The sequence below is a fragment of the Channa argus genome, chromosome 19 (assembly GCF_033026475.1).
Source record: "Channa argus isolate prfri chromosome 19, Channa argus male v1.0, whole genome shotgun sequence".
Classification (NCBI taxonomy): domain Eukaryota; kingdom Metazoa; phylum Chordata; class Actinopteri; order Anabantiformes; family Channidae; genus Channa; species Channa argus.
Window position 1 is genome coordinate 21,913,614 of NC_090215.1, and position 18,219 is coordinate 21,931,832.

An 18,219-nucleotide genomic window follows, 5' to 3' on the forward strand; every position below is an offset into this window, starting at 1 on the left:
TGTACCTTCAGTCTTTAAAAAATGCATCAACAACTAAACGAGACAGTGGAGATCAGACGTATTTAACAGTTAAATCTGATGGTTGAAATATTTCTTTTAAAGCATTTCGGTGCCAGAACAGTTTACAAATGTTGATCCTCTATGTCCAGTGTGTTTTGACCCCTCTGAATAACTCTTTTTCACCATGAGACACTTGTGGTGAGTTTAAAACACTAGAGAACTCTGGTGTTTAAAATTCATGGTGATGGCAGAGACACGTGATGTGTGTCTGCACATCACGTGATCACATGGTGCAGACAGGTTGAGGTTCAGATTTTCAGGGAGGTTAATCCTCAGCATTTGAGTGGAACATCAGTTCCTTGCAAAGATAAAAGTCTACTGAAGCAGCAAAGGAAGGGTAGAACCTTGAAAACCTTGTAGGAGACGAGACAGAAAAGTGATGAGATCAAGTTTGTGTGGATGCAGTATTTACTGTGTACTGTATGTGAGTCTCAATGTGGCATAAACGTTTTATGTTGGCGTCACACCCCCATCACGATATTTTCTAATTCCTTAAAATTCAAATTCATTGTGCTTCTGCTACAATGTATAGAGCTAGTTTAAGTTAATTTAGCTCAAAGCAATAAAGTGTATCATAGTGTGGTTGAGGATTGTGGGAGTCACCCCCCAGACCTGTTTTGTATGGGGGCCACCTAAAGCAGCTAGTAACATCAGTGAAGGCACAACATACTCTGCACAGTTTACTTTACTTTCTAATCCTTTGTCCACTGCTCCTGCTGTGGACTGTCTTTGTATGTTTACATTATCATTAACACGTTTGTTGACTTAAAATGTATTCTAATAGCTTTTGAACACACTTTGCCATTATAAAAACACATAATTAAATTTCTTAACCTGGTCATTTTCTGTCATGTCTGATATGTGTTTATATGACATAAACTTGGGTAAAAACTATGTGGTTGAAAAAGTTGACACGTTTGTTTCGATATTGATAAACCTCTAAGTTTCATCTGCAGCTTCACTGAAGTTTTACAGCAGTAGAGTTTGGGCAATGACTGACAGCAGAGTCACAGTTTAACCTTTTTCTCTTCCCTGCTTTCTTAGCAGATCCTGTTTTCAGTTATATTTATAAAGAGCTGCAGTCAAAACACTAAAGACGCAAAGAATCATAGAACAGAACTCTTAATTATAATAATACCCTGGCACATGTGAAACTAACAAACAAAAGCAGTGGAGATGGAAGAACCAGGGGTTTCAGGGGCCCTTGACATCCGTGGCCCAAGAGCTGTTGCTCTTTCGGCCCCCTAGGCAAAGCAGCATGAAAGGATGATTTGGCTGAAACATGCAAAAGCAGCGACATGACCCGATGAAGAAACTAAAGGAACTTTTACAACAAAACGTTTCCTCTGGTTCAGACCAGAGGCTCCAAGATGGTTGTGTCCTGGTTTTATGTGGGGTTGTGTATGTGCCTCAATCCCCAGTATACCAATGATGTTTTAAAGAGACATTATTATCATGCAAAGAGTTATTAGTTTAGTAGGAAGCTAGTGGAGCTGAGCTGCTTGACGTCCCACGTCTGCTGATCCAGATCCACACAGTTCAGCCAAAATAAGTCCTCTAAGTGTGTCTTTGTGTGGTAATAATGTCCTGTGGCTCTCATGAATGTGGCACAAATATAACACCACTAATGTTGCTCAACATCAACAGTTTAAACATGACATGTCACCACAGATGCAGTATAAAACATTCTCATGGGAGAATCAGAATAAAGTTCTATCGGTTCAGTTGTGCTGGAAGACACCTTATCGCTACATCATCATCATCATAATCATCATCATCATCGTCATCCTCATACTCATCTTAAATGGGCCCCAATCAGGGACCACGTTCTCCATCTGTAACGCTGATATCATGCTTTTACTGACAGCGTACGCTTTAAGTGCTCAGCCTGTCTCCACCTGAGAGATCATCCTCAGCTTTTCCCTGTTAGAGAACCTCCTCTGTGATGTCTCTGAAATCACCCCTTCATGCTGTGATGACATAGGCCGTGATGATGTCATCTCAATCGACTCAACCGACTCATCCGCCCCACTCATCAGTTTGCAGTAACCTGTAATTCCAAGACCGCCGGTTGGCAGGCTCCGCCTCCTGCAAGGTGGAGCTGGTGTGGGTGAAGAAGAGGACAGGAGGTGAGACAGGGAGGTGAGAGACAGGTGGGAAGGGGTAAGGGAGGAGCAGGACACAAGGGCTCGGGAGAGGCTGGGGGAACTGCAGGAACCTACTGACGGCACCTCCTGCAGAGGTCTGGCTGGGGAAGGAGTAGAGGAGCACACAGGTGGGGGTGGACGTGGACCCTTCTGTTTGTCGCCTTCTTCCCCCTCTCCTCCTGCAGCCCCCCGGTCAGCCAAGGCAGAGTGCTTTCTGTTGGGGGCGGAGGGCCGAGGGTGGTACAGGGGTAAGGTGAGAGAGCTGAGTCCCTCCCTCTGTAACGACGAGGGAGGGGGGCTGAATTTGGGTGGGAGAGACAGTCGGTGGGAGGGGAGGTCCTGGCAGATACTGAACACTGTGTCTCCTCCTCCTCCATCTCGTCCATCACCTCCTCCTCCTCTGCTGCTGCCTGGTGAAAGTTGCCACAACAATGACCCGGCTCCCCCTCCTTCCCTCCTGCTCATCAGCGAGGCGGGGTACTCCCTGGATTTGGTCTCCAGGCTCTTTGATTGGACATAGTTAACGAGACCGTTGAGAGGATTGGCTGAGGAGGGGGGTCGGGGTTTGCGCAGGCTGTGCAGGTCGATGACAGTGGAGTAGATGTCCCGCAGGTTGATGACCTTTGTCTTCTTGTCCCGGTTCTCATGCAGGACAGCGTTCGCACAGATGAACAGGAAAATACCAATACCCATGATGAGAGGACCAAAGACCTTCAACCTATCAGAGTACAGATACCTGCAGGGACATTTAACACAGCCAATCAAATGAAAGAACCATGAGACAGATCTAAAACTCTATGATCTTCAAAGTTACATCTTACTTGCACCACTAGAACCTACTAAGGACCAAATAAACCCTACCACACCTGTAAGGACAATTGCCACATAACAGAGTCATATGGCTTCCTGAAGAAACACCCCATCCTCCTAAATAACCATCCCAGCCTCCCCCAGAACCTCTTAAGGACATGAACCACTAGAACAATCCTAAAATATACAACTTCCTAAAGAACCACCACTACCTACAGATGTTTTAAAATTATCACTACAATCACTGTAAAAAAAAAAAAAAAGATCATCCAAATGATCACTACAGAACCTAAAGAATGACAAATCACCTAAAAAACTACCACAACCACCTAAAGACCCACAAAAAACCCCTATAGAAGGATGCCAGGCTCACAGAGAACCACCTCCTGAAGAACACTGTGATCTCTTGAAGAACCACTATGATCATTACATTGGAATGGTAGAACTCTCCCAGTGGACATGGCAGTCTCGAATAGGACATTTGGAACTAGCTGAATTACAAATGAAACCTGAAAACCAGCTGGGTTAAATTTTCTCTCTGTTATCAAATGTTGACTGCAAAGTCTTTATACCTTTCCAGAAAACCCTCCAGGAACCCTTGTGAAGGTTCCGGGCTTGTCCTGTTGAGGGTTTCTGTCTGGTTAAAACATTGTTGAACTTGTTCTTTGCCGTCTCCTTCACCTTCTGGTTCTTCCGCCCTCTCTTCTTCCTGTAAGCAGGTACAATGTCATTCAGGCTCAGAACTCTGTCTGGGTCCTTGTCTGTAATATGTCTGTAATCTGATCTCACCTGAGCATCAGCTGGTGCAAGTTTGGGGCTGATGGAGGACACTGAGGCCATTGCGGTGCCCTGTAGTGGGCGAGTACTGAAGAACAATCCGTCTCTCGGCCAGTACCCCAGAGCTGCCATCACCACACCCACCAGCAGGACCAGGATCCCAAGGGCTGCCACGAGACCCGAGATTGAGCATAGCTTTAACTTCCCCTTCACCACCACCACCTCATTTCTCCTGGGATGGACAGGATAGACATCGTCAGCCCCACTTGACAGTGAGCACATTTAGAGGATGTTAAGTCCCTTGTAGAAAGTGTGTTACGATACAGTTTGTATAATTCTACGAGTTTTTTTTTTTACAGTAATGATTGTTATTCTTGTAAGACATCACAGAAACTGTTTTTTATTAATTTGTTGACGTTGCAATTCTACCACCTTTTTCACAATTACAAATTTTTTCTGACCATTTTTGTATTTCATAATTTTTCCAAGAAACCTTGGATAAGATAGTAAAAATATGTCGTCCCCATGTGCAGGTTTTGGTCACTGTAGACTAAAATTACCTGTACTGTATGTGGTCTTTGTGTACTGTTATGATTTAGACATAATAAAGTTTTGGAAACATCAGAGAAGACAAATGTGTGTATTACCTCTTTTTCTTGTTCTTCCTCTTATGTGTGTGTTGTTTTTGTGGTTTTGATCTCAGTGAGTCTTGACGCCGTGCGTTGATCCGCAAGAGGCCACCGGTCGCAATCATCACTTCCCACCAATCACACAGTGGCTCAGTGGGCTAAGCCCTGACCACTGCCCCCTCACCTGGACTCAGTCACTTCCTGTAAGCGGGACAGACGGCTGTTAGTCTCAATATGTCAAAGACAGGCAGCTGTGGACCTGCGCTGAATAAAAAATCCGTCTCACAGTCACGTCAGGTCCACACTTCATCTCCCAGCATGCTCTGCAGCTCCTTCACAGATTCTACTCATTCTACACTGTCCTGACACACATCTGCTTCTTCAACCTACACAATCAACACTGACCAATACTGACAGTTACTGATCAGTATCAATTAGTGCTGGTCAGCATTGATTATCATTGATCAGTATGAGCGGCATATCAGCGTAGTGCTCCAAGTGAATCCATCATAGCTGCAGCAGAATCCAGACCGACCCTTGTCAATACTGATCAATACACATGCATGCACACGCACAACACAAACACACAAACACACACACACACACACAGAGCGCAGACAACACAACCCACAGTGGAGCACAATGCAGTAGAACACAACAGAAGAAAAGGAGCATGATAGAATAAAGCACAACAGACAGCAGAATGCAGTTTGTTCTCACAGCTCGTGTTGCTCCATGTTTCTTCTTCATCCTCCTGCTGCTGCGATCTTTAAACCTCCTCTTCATCACTTGCCCCCCCCTCCAATCTGCTCCTCCTCCCTGTGTTCCAACATCTCTCTCTCCCTCCTCAGTGTTTCTGCAGTCATGTTCAGAGTAAATCATTCTGCTCAGGTGGAGAGGGAGACAGGTTCCCCACAGCTCCTGTCTGTCTGAAGCCATCTCACTATACTGACTGAATCTATGTCTGTCTCTCTCATTCCAACGTCCACCTGTCTGTCTGAACTATCAGCTGTTGCAGGGGCACGTGTTACTCCCTCTTTCATTAATTACGACGTCAGCAGGTTGGTTGTACTTAAAAGTAAGGATGAGCCAATAGAGCTGTCACTACCAGACAACTAAGATCATCAAACTGAGAAGACTGTTTGGTTCATTGTTAAAGAGAAGTAACAAAGTGAAGGGAAAACAAATTAGTTTTTATATTTTTGATGTGAATATTTAAGTGAAAATAAAAATGGATGAAATATTGTACACGCTATATATAAGTGTATATATATATATATATATATATATATATATATATATATACATATACACATACATATATACATATATACATGTGTATGTGTGTATATATATATATATATATATATACACACACACACACACACATATATATATATATATATGTATGTATGTATGTATATATCTCGCAAGCACCTGTGTGACATAACATACTGTAAGGCACCTGGTTAACAGGAGCTAATGAACCAACCAATGCTCAGCACTCGGACCAAAAACTTTATTGATCTCATCAAACACTGACAGAAACAGCAGACAAATTGAATATAAATATAACAATAAAACTATTATTCATCAGCTGTTACAGTGGAAACCTGAGGGAACACAACCAACATCCCAATGTGACATCACAAAGGGAAGGAGTCAGTGTGAACTTCCTGTTAGGATGGACTGCAATACAAATATAAATTCATATATAAAGTTTAAAATAGAACTCTACAGTAGATAACAATATAGACTCTTTGTAACACTGAAGAGAATAAAACTAGAAATATAAACTCTGTCCATCAGGGAGGGAGAATAATCATTCAAATTATCATAAAGGTTGTTTGTGAGCACGCCCACCACACCTTTGACAAACTGATCAATGTAGGTGGAACATTTGAATGATGTTAAAGTTTTTAAAGTTCTAAATCCTGTTCTTGGGACTCTGAGTCCAGATTCTGAGGACAGGAGGATTACTTTGGGGCAGCAGTGTTCTTGGAGACAGCAGCAGTTTAGCTCAGCACTAATGGTGACAGTTACACACAACTGTACAGTAGCTGTTGTGCAGGGACAAAATAATATAAACAAAGTGACTTTTTCAGGTGATTGTGGTAAAAGATAAATATGCAGGCTATAAATGGTCTGCACGTGCTGGTTTTCTACCTTATCAGTAGTCAAAGGTTGTAATGATGAAGGCCTAGATTTAAAAAAAATGAAATTCAAACACCACACTGTTACTTATCACACACACACATATACATATACATATATATATGTATATGTGTGTGTGTGTGTGTGTGTGTATACATAAAAACATATGTTTATATACACTCCTATATTGATTTTGTGACTCGATGGTCACTTGTAATACCCACTACAATTATACATTTTCCTTCAGACAATCTGGCAGCAATATTTCAACTATAAGATGCTTTTGGGAATAATAACACACAGAACTAACAGTAAAAGTACCACACAGCCTTTTGAGTTAAGTCAGTTTCCCCCCCAGGATGAGGGCATACGTTAACCAGTCAGAAAGTCTCAAACCTGGGCTCCAATCAAATTTACAATTTTAACCAGCTCTGAGCTTAACTCTCAGCCAAGACCTCTAGTTGGCATGAAAGTCCAAATGAACACAAGTACAGAAAGGAACACACACTCAGAAGTGGCTAATGTGGGAAAATATGATGGCAGAAAACATTGTCATCATTACATCACAGTGTCATCATCGGATGTTTTCTAAAAGAAACTTGTTTGTTGATAAGATTTAGAATTTATGTTGCCATTAACATGTTTCTAACTAATTATGAGACTTTTATCACCTCATTCTTGGAATTTGAAACTCACATTTCATTTCAGACTTATGATCTTTTGTCATAGTTATAAATAATCAATTTGTTTGTCTTCGCTGAATGAATCTGTACATGTGCACTGCCCAAAAACCTTTTTCATGTTCCTGCTGTCCGTGTTTCACATTCTTTCACTAAATCTGGAGGTTTGTATATATCAAGTTACACAACTGTGCAGCAACCACAGAAATAGCATCTCCCTGAATTATTCACTGTTTATTACTGACGAGCTTGGAATGAAGTAATTTGTCAATAGGATTTTGTTAACGTCTCAGCCAATCGTCAGCAGCCATGTTCCAATGCACAACGTTTTAAAAACCAATAAACTAAAAATGTAATAGACATAAAAGTTGATAAAAATTGTTGAAGACTTCTTGTTTTCGAGTGCAGGTATTTTTCATTTTGTTGTAGTAAATGAGGAAACATTATGATGTACAGGCTCCCCCTCCTCACACCTTTTCCACCTGTTAAGTCTAAATGCATAAGCATATCCCAGAATTCTTTGAACACTGGTTTTGAATGTGATTCAGTCCAGTCCCAGTATTTTAAAGAACTAACCTGGTATTCCTGGTAGCGTGACTTGTCTAATGTCCAACATGATGTCACATGGCTTCTACCTGCTGACAAAAACTCACCTGAGGTTATTGTTGTGACATCAAAAAGTCAAAGTGTTTGGATGGATAATGGAGCCCCTCCCACAGATTAGAGAGAAGGCGGAGTCTATAATCACTTGTTTCCACATTGGGTCAGTCCTAAGCTGCAGGTGTCAGGTGCTAGCGTCCTCCTTGTGTGAATGACTCCTGTCCTCTACATGCGATTGACTCTTGTCATTGTCGTGCAACTGGATCATTTCCTCACAATGTGATTGGCTCCTGTCTTTGGCATGTTTAAACATCAGGATGGAGTTGTAGATCTTGAGGGCAGGTCCAAGTTTGATTGACATGATCCTGACAATATCCCGTTGGGTGAGCAGAAGGAAGGCCCGCCCATCAATTTGCTAGACAGACAAACGTGACAACCAATCAGATCACAGCAGATTCCATGAGATGTCATTAAGTCTATAGCAGCTTACTGGTTGTCTCACCTCATCTCTAAACAGTTTCGCCTGTTCCTCACAGCCAGGGAGAGACTCAATGAAATCAGACACCTGCAGAGAGACAGAGAGGTAGGAGAGAGACAAACTAGTCTCCATTATGTTCAGACTCCCTTATTAGTGGCCTCATTATTCTGTGTCTGTAGCAAATAGAGAGAGAGACACAGAATTAAACTGTCTGACCTTTCGTACTGACCTGTTGGACGCTCCAGTGTTGTACGGTCTCAGCATGGACTCCAGCAACCCCAGGCAGCAGTTTGCGATGTTGCTCCCAACAGAGAGATAGGTCACGGTTGGGCTGTGCTGACATTGCTGACAGAAAGACAGACTGATGTAGGGCAGCCTGGAGACTAGACTCTGGGGCTGCGGGAGAGACACATGGGTCAAATGCTGGAAACCCTTCAAGCAAACACTTAACACTGCCTTAACCACCACCTAAGTACACATTAGCAACTGAATTTTAGCAGCCATTAAGGAACACCTCAGAGACCACCTAACTACCCTATAGCAACCACACAGCAATGTCTTCATGACGCAACATCTCAGAAACCACCAATCACTTTAGCAACCAACCAACTACACCTTAATATCACTATTAATAACATGGCAAGGTCTTCAGAATGCAGCATTTTAGCACCACGTACCACCAATTGAGGTCTTTAGGCAAAAACAGCATAGCAATGTCATAGAGCAATAGCTTAGGAACTGTCTATCTGCACCTTAGTAACTACAAATACTCACCTTACACACTTTTTGTCCCACACATCACACTTCATTTAAAACTTGGTGCTGGTTTACAGGTTTACTCTAAATCCTGTGTATGTGAAGAGATTCTGTACTTTATATTTTTAATACCATTAAAACGAGTTTTAGTAGTGGAACACATAAAAGAACCTCATGGGAGCAAGAATGCCTCTTACTGAAACACTGAACTGTTTGGTTTGTTGTGTAAAATATGTGTTCAATTCCACAAACCAAGAGTGAACACAGAAACATAAAAAACATATCGGTGCTGAATCCTTTAGAGGCACATCCAGATGAAAATGTTGATGTCACATCCTCTGGTTCAGACTCAGCTGCAGTGTGAATATGTCTTAAAATGAACATCAGACCAACAGAAACCAACAGGGACTCTGCAGCTTAACATAAATGAAGAATCAGCAGAAGATGAGAAAAATCCTGTCTCACCATGCTGAGCAGTGAGACAGGCATCAGAGGCTGCAGTACTTCAGAGCACAACCAACATGACAGTTGCCATGGTGAGCTATTTCCATGGAAACAGCAGGCACATGAAGTGGCTGTTTCCATGGAAACATGTTGAGGAGGAAGAGAGAGGAAGCTGAGTGTTTCACTGTAATGGACAGTGGTGGGACAGTAGTTTTTATGTAAGAGACCATTTAAATACGTCAAATATCCAAACAGGGGATGATGGGAACACAGAACCAGTCACCTTTAGCAGTTGTTAGGTTACATCTGCATTCAATGTTGTGTGTCAGCAGTCATTACTACATACATCTGTTGTATTAGTCTCCATAGTCCTGTGACCTGAGTGTGTGCGGACCTGCTGTAGCTTAAAGATCCGTGAGTTCTCAATGTCATGCTCTGTCGTCAATAAGGGGAGCTGCGTCTGAAACCCTCCTATTTTCAGTCAGCAAACGGAGGCAGTGCTGATCAGTGGTTGACTAAAGGACAAGCGGAAGTATCTGGAAGTATTTTAGTATCTTAGTGTGTCAGGTGTCCCTCAGTTTTCTGCTCAGTGACTATTCACATCTGAATCTGGTTCAAGTGAACAAACACACAAAACACCTGTTTTCCACTGAAAATCCCAGGTAACACACACACACGTACACACTGTACCTGGTCTGAGGGTTGTGAGATGAAGCTTCTCTTCTTCATGTTTCACACGGAGAAATTTGATTGGCTGGGACAGTCTAGAGGGACAGAGTTATTATGTTTCACATATTTGTCAGAAACATTCTGCAGTTGCTCTGAGCTTTTATTTAAAATCAGGTAAACTAAGAGTTGTGTTTTCAGAGCCAAAAAACCTGGAGCTCGTTTCTGTACAAGCTGCTGATGTCAGTAACATTTTTTAAGCTTTTGTTTTCACATCTTATTTTTTTTTTTGAGTGGTCCACACACAGGAACCATGTTGTGGTTTTATATAATGGCTGTCTCTGTCTCTACAACTGTCGCACCTGTCTGTCTGTCTTCTTCTCTTTCCAAGAAGCAGCGTTGTCTCATCTCTGGGCTCTGTCTTCATCTCAACTGCTGTCCTGTTTAATAGACAGACAAGTAGAGGAAGAGACAGCTAGTGAGAGACAGGTACTGAGGGAAAGACAAGTAAACACCTATCTATGGTTACCTGTGTGCCTGGCTGCCATGGTGATGCATGATGACAGGTACAAGGGTGACAACTCTCTCTCCTCCCACCCTATCAGGAAGCAGCACTTCCTTACGCATGTTGATATCTGAGTAGGGACAGCCAAAGGCACTGGTAGAGAGATAGGAAAGGAGACGTTCAGAGAAAGAGGCACAGATTCAATGTGTGGTTACCTGTGGTGAGTTAGACAAGTCTGTGAGATAGATGTACCTGTGGTGTCCAGTGTATTTGGCTCCTTTGATGTGTCCGACTCCTCTGCAGCCTGGAGTGGGACACACGCCCTGAGAGGGGGAGGACAGAGGGGAGGAACCTGCCTCACACACAAACACAGAAGAAAACAGTTAATACCATGGGACATCTGTCTGTTTGACCTATCTCTTAGTTACCTGTCTGACCTGGGGGGGGCTCCAGGGGATGTCCCGTGCGCTGACACCAGCCGACAGGATGAAGGTCACAGAGGTCGCTGTCACACCACGTGTCAAAATGCTGCGGCCAACCATCGTAGTGCACCTGCAGGTAAATGCACCTGGTTATATCATATATGTAGACAGACCCGTACACAGACAGATAGACATATAGGTAGATAGAAAAGTGAGTAGTACCTTTATCTTGTAGTCTTCAGTATCTATTACTGTGGCAACACGGATCAACATGGGGTTTCTCCTGTCTACAGCCTCTAGTCTGTGGTTCACCTGGAAACCATGTGGAGGTCTCTGATTCGACAGAGACACAGATAAAGGTTAATTCATCAAAAGCCAATTTCTGATTGGTAAAGGGTTAGCCGTCAATCACGTTCCACCCCCTCCCTTCCTCCTCCTCCTCTTCTCACCAGTGTGAAGGCTGAACTTGGAGCAGCAGTTGAACCAGTTTCCTGCAGGTATTCTGCCCATAGGAAACTCTCTGGGTTGGGATGACCTAAAAAACAAAGGGACCATTTACAGAGAATAAAATCACAGCGAGTACTGAAGCGTAAATACTGTGTAAATATTGAGTATACCTTGAGGAGCAGTTAGAGGTCGTCCCTGTTCTTCACACCAGCCGACTGGATGGATGTAGGGACTGCTGCTGTTACACCTGATTGACATCAAGATAATACTGATGAGCTGAACATGGTAATCAACATATAGTTCAGTTGGCTCAATGCTGCTACTACTACTACAATTACAGCTGCTACTGCGAAAAACAGACTGGACCTGGTCCAAATTGGTCCCACAGTCATTACAACCAATAGATGGCTCCCTGCAATGTAATGTCCCCTCACCACCACCAACCCTAAACGTGTCTAAGTGTGACAGACAGCTATGGTGTCTGACAAGGTCGTCTCTGGTTACCATCAGCCTTTTAATAACAGAGCATCAGATCTGTATAGTTACAGCAACCCCATCTCTTTTTGTTGATGTTAAACTGCATTTAAGTGCTGAGTGAACCCTGTTAGCTTCAGTGCACAACTTACACCTTGGGGCAAACAAGGACATGTCCGTCATATGCAAAATAACATTCCTTAAATGTAATGGATGTACGTGGTTACTGTTACTGTATATTAAACAGACTGATGTTTTTACACTGTGTTTTTAATATAGAATCTTACTGAAACGCTGCCTGAATGTTTTAAATTTGTCCTGTAAATTAAATTCTGGAGACTGGATCAAGCGATGCTAGTGTGTTACCAAATTCAAGCTGCCACTTTGTAAAACTGTTAAATTCTCTCCAAACCCAGTTTTTGGTTTCTCCTCTGGGCTACTGCATAAACACGGTAGTGGAAAGAGGCAGCCTCTGTAAAGGTGATCCATGCTCTGTGTACATGTAAAAGTCTCATTCTAATATAAAGAAAATACAACAATTCCTTTTTAAGTCATTACACACAAATAAAAACATAATTATGAATAATAGATTTTATTTTAACTAATAGATCTGTCTAAATATTACACTGAACCTGACTGTTGCTACAACTGTCTGCCACCTGTCTGTCTCACCAATAGTCATACGTGTCATCCCAGTTGTCAAAGTGAACCAGGAACCGGTCATCAACGACATCAGCAACGGAGGCAACGCAAACAAGTCCTGGATTCTTTCGGTCTACAGCCTCCAGCTTCATACCCACCCTGAACCCGCAATCCTTAAAGACAAGACATGTTTACTGACTGCAGCATGACACATGACAAAAAGATAGACAGGTGTTTATGGACTGCAGTGTGACAAGAAAAAAAAACAGACAGGTGTATACTGACTGCACTGCAAGAGTTGAACAGGGTTGCAGGAGCAGCATGAGAGCCAGTGGACTGAAGGTAGGTCTCCCAGTCAAAATCTGTCTCACTGTAACCTGTTAAGAGAGACAGTGACCACATTTACACACCGGGTAACAATCAGCTTTCTCTGGAAAGCTTTTTTCTTAAGTGTCATGTATACGGGAAAGCTGGTTTCCGAAATCAGGGTAGGGGATTAGGGAAACCTGGTTACCGCAGGTAGATTTCTGTCAGAGAATGCTGATTACCCTGGCAAGAATATGCGTAACCAAGTTTTTAATCAACTTTCTCCAACTGCGCATGTGTGTAACCAACGCAGTTTAATGTCCAGGTAAGGTCAGACAGAAAATTTAATTTACACAAATTGCCTCGTAGACATCTAAATAAGTCACTTTTCCTGTGCATTTTTAACATTCAGACTGTTGTGGATCAGCTGTATATCTTTCCTTTCTCTCCCCCTGTGCTATCACCCTGCTGCCACACAAACAGAAAATCAAAAAGCAGCGTTTTCCAACATTATACAGTTAAAATCTTTGAACCAGGCTTCTAAAATAAGTCAGAGGTGGAGGAGAATTCAGGTTACGCTTGTGCAGCATGTATACGTGGATTTCCCATAACCAGGTTACTTAGGTGCATGTAAATGCGTTCAGTAGAGTCATGTAGTGTCAGCTGGTCACCTGTCAGAGGGTGTGGACTGGCGTGCTCACCTTTAGGTGGGTGGAGCTTGTGGTTGTTGTGTTTGCACCAGCCTGCTGGTCTGATGTCTGCCGAGTCTGCATTCACCCAGAAGTCGTAGCACTCCAAGTACCCGTCGATGTGCAGACGCAACCGGCAACCAATCACCTGGCAATGAGAAACGGGTGAGTCACCTGTTTGGGGTCATACAGTTGTGTGTGTGTGTGTGTGTTTATGTGTGTCTGTGTGTGAGCTTACCTCAGCAGCCGTCAGCACACAGAACATGGAGGGGTGCAGTGGGTCAATGCCCTCCAGCTTCATGCCAACTTTAAAGCCAGATCTCCCACTGGGAAAGGACTGAGACTGAGACACAAACGGTAACAGAGACAGGTCAGAGAGACAGAGAGAGTACAGTCCAGAGAAAGCTTGGTTAAAAATGCCGGATGAACTGTGTAGGAATCATGTTTATTCCATAAGTTTATTTCTCTCATACATACATGTATTATAATGTTTCTAAACTTGTCTGTCTTCCCTATTTTTAAAAATATGTTTATGCGTATAGCTAGAAAACTCCTCATGATAATGTCATCTGGGTACATTTTCCATTTAGTTTTTTATCATCAGGGGTTCAGGTGTCATCCACAGGAGTTCTGAGCAGCAGCTTAAACATAATAATATGAGCAACGAGATGATATCACCTAAACTGAAACACTCCTCCAGATGATATCATCTGGAAGCATTTTCCATCTAGAAACATATAAGTATTTTGAGATAGGGAAAGCAGAAAACCATTTTATGGCATTCATCTACATCTATTCCTGAAACTAGAGGCATAGGAAGCAAGCTGAAAATCAGTGAAGTTGCCCTTTAACAAAAAAAACAAACAGGTGTATTTACACCTGATGTTTCTGCTCTCTGTCAGTTTAATGGGTTATTTTCTGGCAGGAACAGCTCTGCAGAATCTACTGACAGTTAACAACAACTGATGGGAACATTTGGGTCAACTGTCCAAATTTGTTTGAGCTGTGTTTACATAGATGTGATTCCCTCACAGTGTGTCACCTGTGGATGTGTGTGTTATGTGTGTGTCCCACCTATGTGTTTGTTACCTGTGTGTGTGTGTGTGTGTGCTACCTGTGTAAACAGAGCCAAGGGAGCAGCTTCTGCTTTCTGTTCATTCAAATACTGCTGCCAGGACCAGGACCGCCTCTTCACACTCACTGAAAGCACAAACAAAAACACACACGCTCACAGTTGTTGCCATGGTTACAGCTGTGTGCTGCAGCTGAATGCCTGCTCTGATCTGTCAGCTGATGCTGGATCAAACACATGACGTTTATAGAAACTCCACTATGGAGAGTCAGATGTACTTAGTCTGACTTTGCTCTGTGAACACGGAAAGATCTCAATGTAGGGAATGTGATTCTCTGCTCGATTATGGCAATAATCCTAATCAAGCTGATTTTGTTCAGAAATAAAATCATGAATTTTTACCTGAGATGTGAAATATTGTATCTTTATGGGACTTAAAAAATATTTTTTTAAATCTTTTTCTCAAAGAGACGTAATTAAACATGCAGCTAAAAGATATTACAGACTGTGACTATCATATCTCTGCTGGTTTTTCCCGACACACAGATTTCATCTGATATAACCGATATAACCATTGAGGAGAAGTGACATGGTGGATCAGTGGGTAGAGCATTAAGCTGGGATGTAGTTCAAATCCAAGGCCACGCACCAGGTGTGTCTTGACAGTCACTTTAATGCTACATTAAAGCTGCTTCTTTTACTGTGCTAACTGTTTGTTGTAGGGTTTGTGTGTCCACAGATGAACACTTTTTGTTAACTTTGCAGGACCCTGGTCCATGCTATAAATTCTGATGGAAGTGAAGTCACTTTTCCTGTAGAGATACATATGCCCATAAGAAAAGAAACCAAACCAGTTCCTTCTGAATAATCCCGAGATCCAGCATCTAATGATTACTGTAACGTAAGAGAATCATCATGAACTTGAAAGGGGAAAAGTCATCATTTCATTTCAGTTATTTTGTTTTCATTATTGATGGAAGCCTAAACTGAAATCAATCAGTGCCTACATCTGCCCTGCTCCCTGTCAGCTGACAGGCCCATCAGAGAGCAGGATGTCCCCCAGCTGGACCAGCAAGTTTGTTACCTTGAGTGCTGCTGACTTTGTTCTTCATATTTTGTTCTTCTTCTTTGGTTCTTTTCTGTTCAGACAAAACATAAACATAAATGCTGGGATAGTCAAAACACACAGACACATTCAGTGCTACTGGCAAACCATCATGGGACACAAGACAAGGTATACAGTCTACAAAAAAGAATATTAAAACCTCTGAAGGTCTACGATAGACAACCAAAAATGTCTACTGCCAATTCACCACAGAGCCCCCTGTTGACTATTTATGTTTTTAGTAGTTTACTTTATATATTTTTAGTTAATTTGCAGCGAGGTTAAACACTGGGTCTTAACACAGTAAATAACGAACACCAGAAAAACTGAAAAAGTATATTTGGAGATAAAATGTTTGACTATTTTAAAGTGTTTTCTGACATTTTATAGACTGTTCTTATATTAAAAAGACTATTATCATAGGATGTAACTAACAGACTGCAAGCTGCAGAAATTATGGCAAAAATCATGACAAAAATTTGTTAGTGGCAGATCGTCGGTTAAAATTCAATCTACGTCAAACTACAAGAGGCTGTTTACTAATGTCTCCAGTGAAATGAGCTGCTTACACTTTGGTCAAATGACTCTGATTCCCAGATGGTGTGGACCTAATGAGGAAGCTAACTCCTGCTTGTGGGATTTTGTACCTCTCATTTATCTTTGCCAGCTTCAAAAATCTCCATTTCTAGACATTTTATATCCAGCCGTTATATCCTAGCACTGGGTTTTATGTGTATTTGTGTATTTATGTATGGAGATAAATATGAGGACTTGCACTATTTGTCGATACTCGCTGTGTTTGTGTGACCACATAGAAATGCTTTGATTTGTTTATTTTTTAAAACCACAAGAACGTGAAAATGGATCAGTGCTAACAACCGTTTCACAAACACTCTTTATCATCTTAATGGCAGCAGGAAACGGCTCCTTTTAAACGCACTCACACTCACAGGAAACGCACAGATGTCCAACTTCAAAATAAAAGTCTGTGAGCAGTCAGTCAGATTTGATAAAAGAAATGATATGAAAATCCAAATTTGTTAACTTTTCTTACTTTATTTCATGTAAACCAGAGCGCAAACAAACACTGTCTAATAAAACCTCATTATTAAAGCAGCTAGTTACTGATAGTAGTACTAAAAACTACAAGACTCAATATCTTATACCGCAGTATATACTAATAACATTAGCACTCAACAGTTCTTACACTGAAGATCTGTAAGTATTTAGAGTTTCATAAGTAAATGTACTCACTACAGATTACTTGTCTGTGTTTCAATAAATTATATGATCATTGATGATTAATCAGCTCATCATTTTCTCGACGGGTCGACGGTTTATAAAAGTTCCTAAAGTAAAAATACTAATTTCTTTATGTTATTCTTTTTTTATTTACTGAGAGAAGAAAAGAAGCCGCTTCCATCTGAGTATTAACATCTGCGTACTTATTAATCCTGCAGTACTTCTACCATCACCATGATGAATTCTAAAATAGGAAGCTGCTGCTGATGCACACTCACTATCACCTGTAACGGACTCATGGTTCTACAGGACTCTGAATCACACTCTGTCCCTGTCCCCGATTACACAGAGTACAAGTACGAGTACACGAGGCAGTCCCTAACTGACACAGAGTACTGGTATAAGTATCTGTTCTTGCCCAGTATCAAGGTTTTGATGCTATGTAAAAAAGAGCAAATAAAAACCCTAATTGAATATTGCTACAGTGTGGTAATAGTACTTCTACTGCAATAGCATTACTACTAACATTAGTACTTTATTTGAGACTCATGGTGAAATCTTTGTGCTGCATTAAACTTGTTATATTTGTTTCTGCATGTGTCACACATTAATCAGAGGATATTTAAAATATTTTATCTTATAATTGTATTTCTAACGAGTATCTGTTGTATCTCTCTGAAGAATCAAACTTCTGGTCTTTTACTGGCCTTTTAGAAAATGATCAGCAGATTAATAATCAATAATAAATCAATAACAAAAACGCTATAAAATTTACAGTGATCGAGACTCTTATTGTGAAGGGCTGAGCGGAAGTTCTGCGCCCCCCTCCCTCGGTGAACCGATTCAGTCTCTATCAGGAAACAACAAACGATTCCGACCCACCGGTGATCAGCGGGTCTGTCTGCAGTCCTCCGAGCTCCGCAGAGCGGCTGCAGCGGCAGCAAAGAGGAGCAGGAGCTGGCGGAGAGAGCCGAGAGGAGCCGGTGTCGCTACTTGGAGTTTAGACAGAAACTTACCGCGAAGGCTGCTCCCCGCCTCGGCCTGCTGACAGCTCCACAACACGGAAACGCGGAAAAAGAGCGGCCACTGCGCATGCTCAGAGGAGGGGTTGGGG

The 18,219-nt window shown here is 42.0% G+C and overlaps 2 protein-coding genes across 6 annotated transcripts; both read right to left on the minus strand.

Moving 5' to 3' along the window:
- Positions 1-39: 39 nt before the first annotated feature.
- LOC137104423 (transmembrane protein 200C-like) lies at positions 40-5,597 on the minus strand. 2 transcript variants are annotated; one of them, XM_067485593.1, is made up of 5 exons: positions 5,144-5,597; positions 4,442-4,624; positions 3,807-4,026; positions 3,590-3,726; positions 40-2,943 (listed from the first exon to the last, which is right to left on the minus strand). In XM_067485593.1, the coding sequence occupies exons 2-5, from the start codon at positions 4,546-4,548 to the stop codon at positions 1,944-1,946; spliced, it is 1,464 nt and encodes a 487-aa protein (XP_067341694.1). In that variant the 5' UTR covers positions 4,549-4,624; positions 5,144-5,597; the 3' UTR covers positions 40-1,943. The 2 variants fall into 2 exon arrangements, with proteins under 2 accessions (XP_067341694.1, XP_067341695.1); XM_067485594.1 differs by lacking the exon at positions 5,144-5,597 and adding an exon at positions 4,710-5,126.
- A 330-nt stretch (positions 5,598-5,927) lies between these two features.
- On the minus strand, positions 5,928-18,214 carry LOC137104415 (lethal(3)malignant brain tumor-like protein 4). 4 transcript variants are annotated; one of them, XM_067485569.1, is made up of 18 exons: positions 18,122-18,214; positions 15,843-15,897; positions 14,801-14,886; positions 13,925-14,029; positions 13,699-13,834; positions 12,977-13,068; positions 12,722-12,864; positions 11,746-11,822; positions 11,578-11,663; positions 11,351-11,461; positions 11,144-11,258; positions 10,959-11,058; positions 10,731-10,859; positions 10,564-10,641; positions 10,226-10,299; positions 8,565-8,731; positions 8,360-8,422; positions 5,928-8,272 (listed from the first exon to the last, which is right to left on the minus strand). In XM_067485569.1, exons 1-18 carry the CDS (start codon positions 18,197-18,199, stop codon positions 8,042-8,044), a joined length of 1,926 nt encoding a protein of 641 aa, XP_067341670.1. In that variant the 5' UTR covers positions 18,200-18,214; the 3' UTR covers positions 5,928-8,041. The 4 variants fall into 4 exon arrangements, with proteins under 4 accessions (XP_067341670.1, XP_067341669.1, XP_067341671.1 ...); XM_067485568.1 differs by having other exon boundaries at positions 11,135-11,258; XM_067485570.1 differs by having other exon boundaries at positions 11,135-11,258; positions 17,988-18,191.
- Positions 18,215-18,219: the final 5 nt, after the last annotated feature.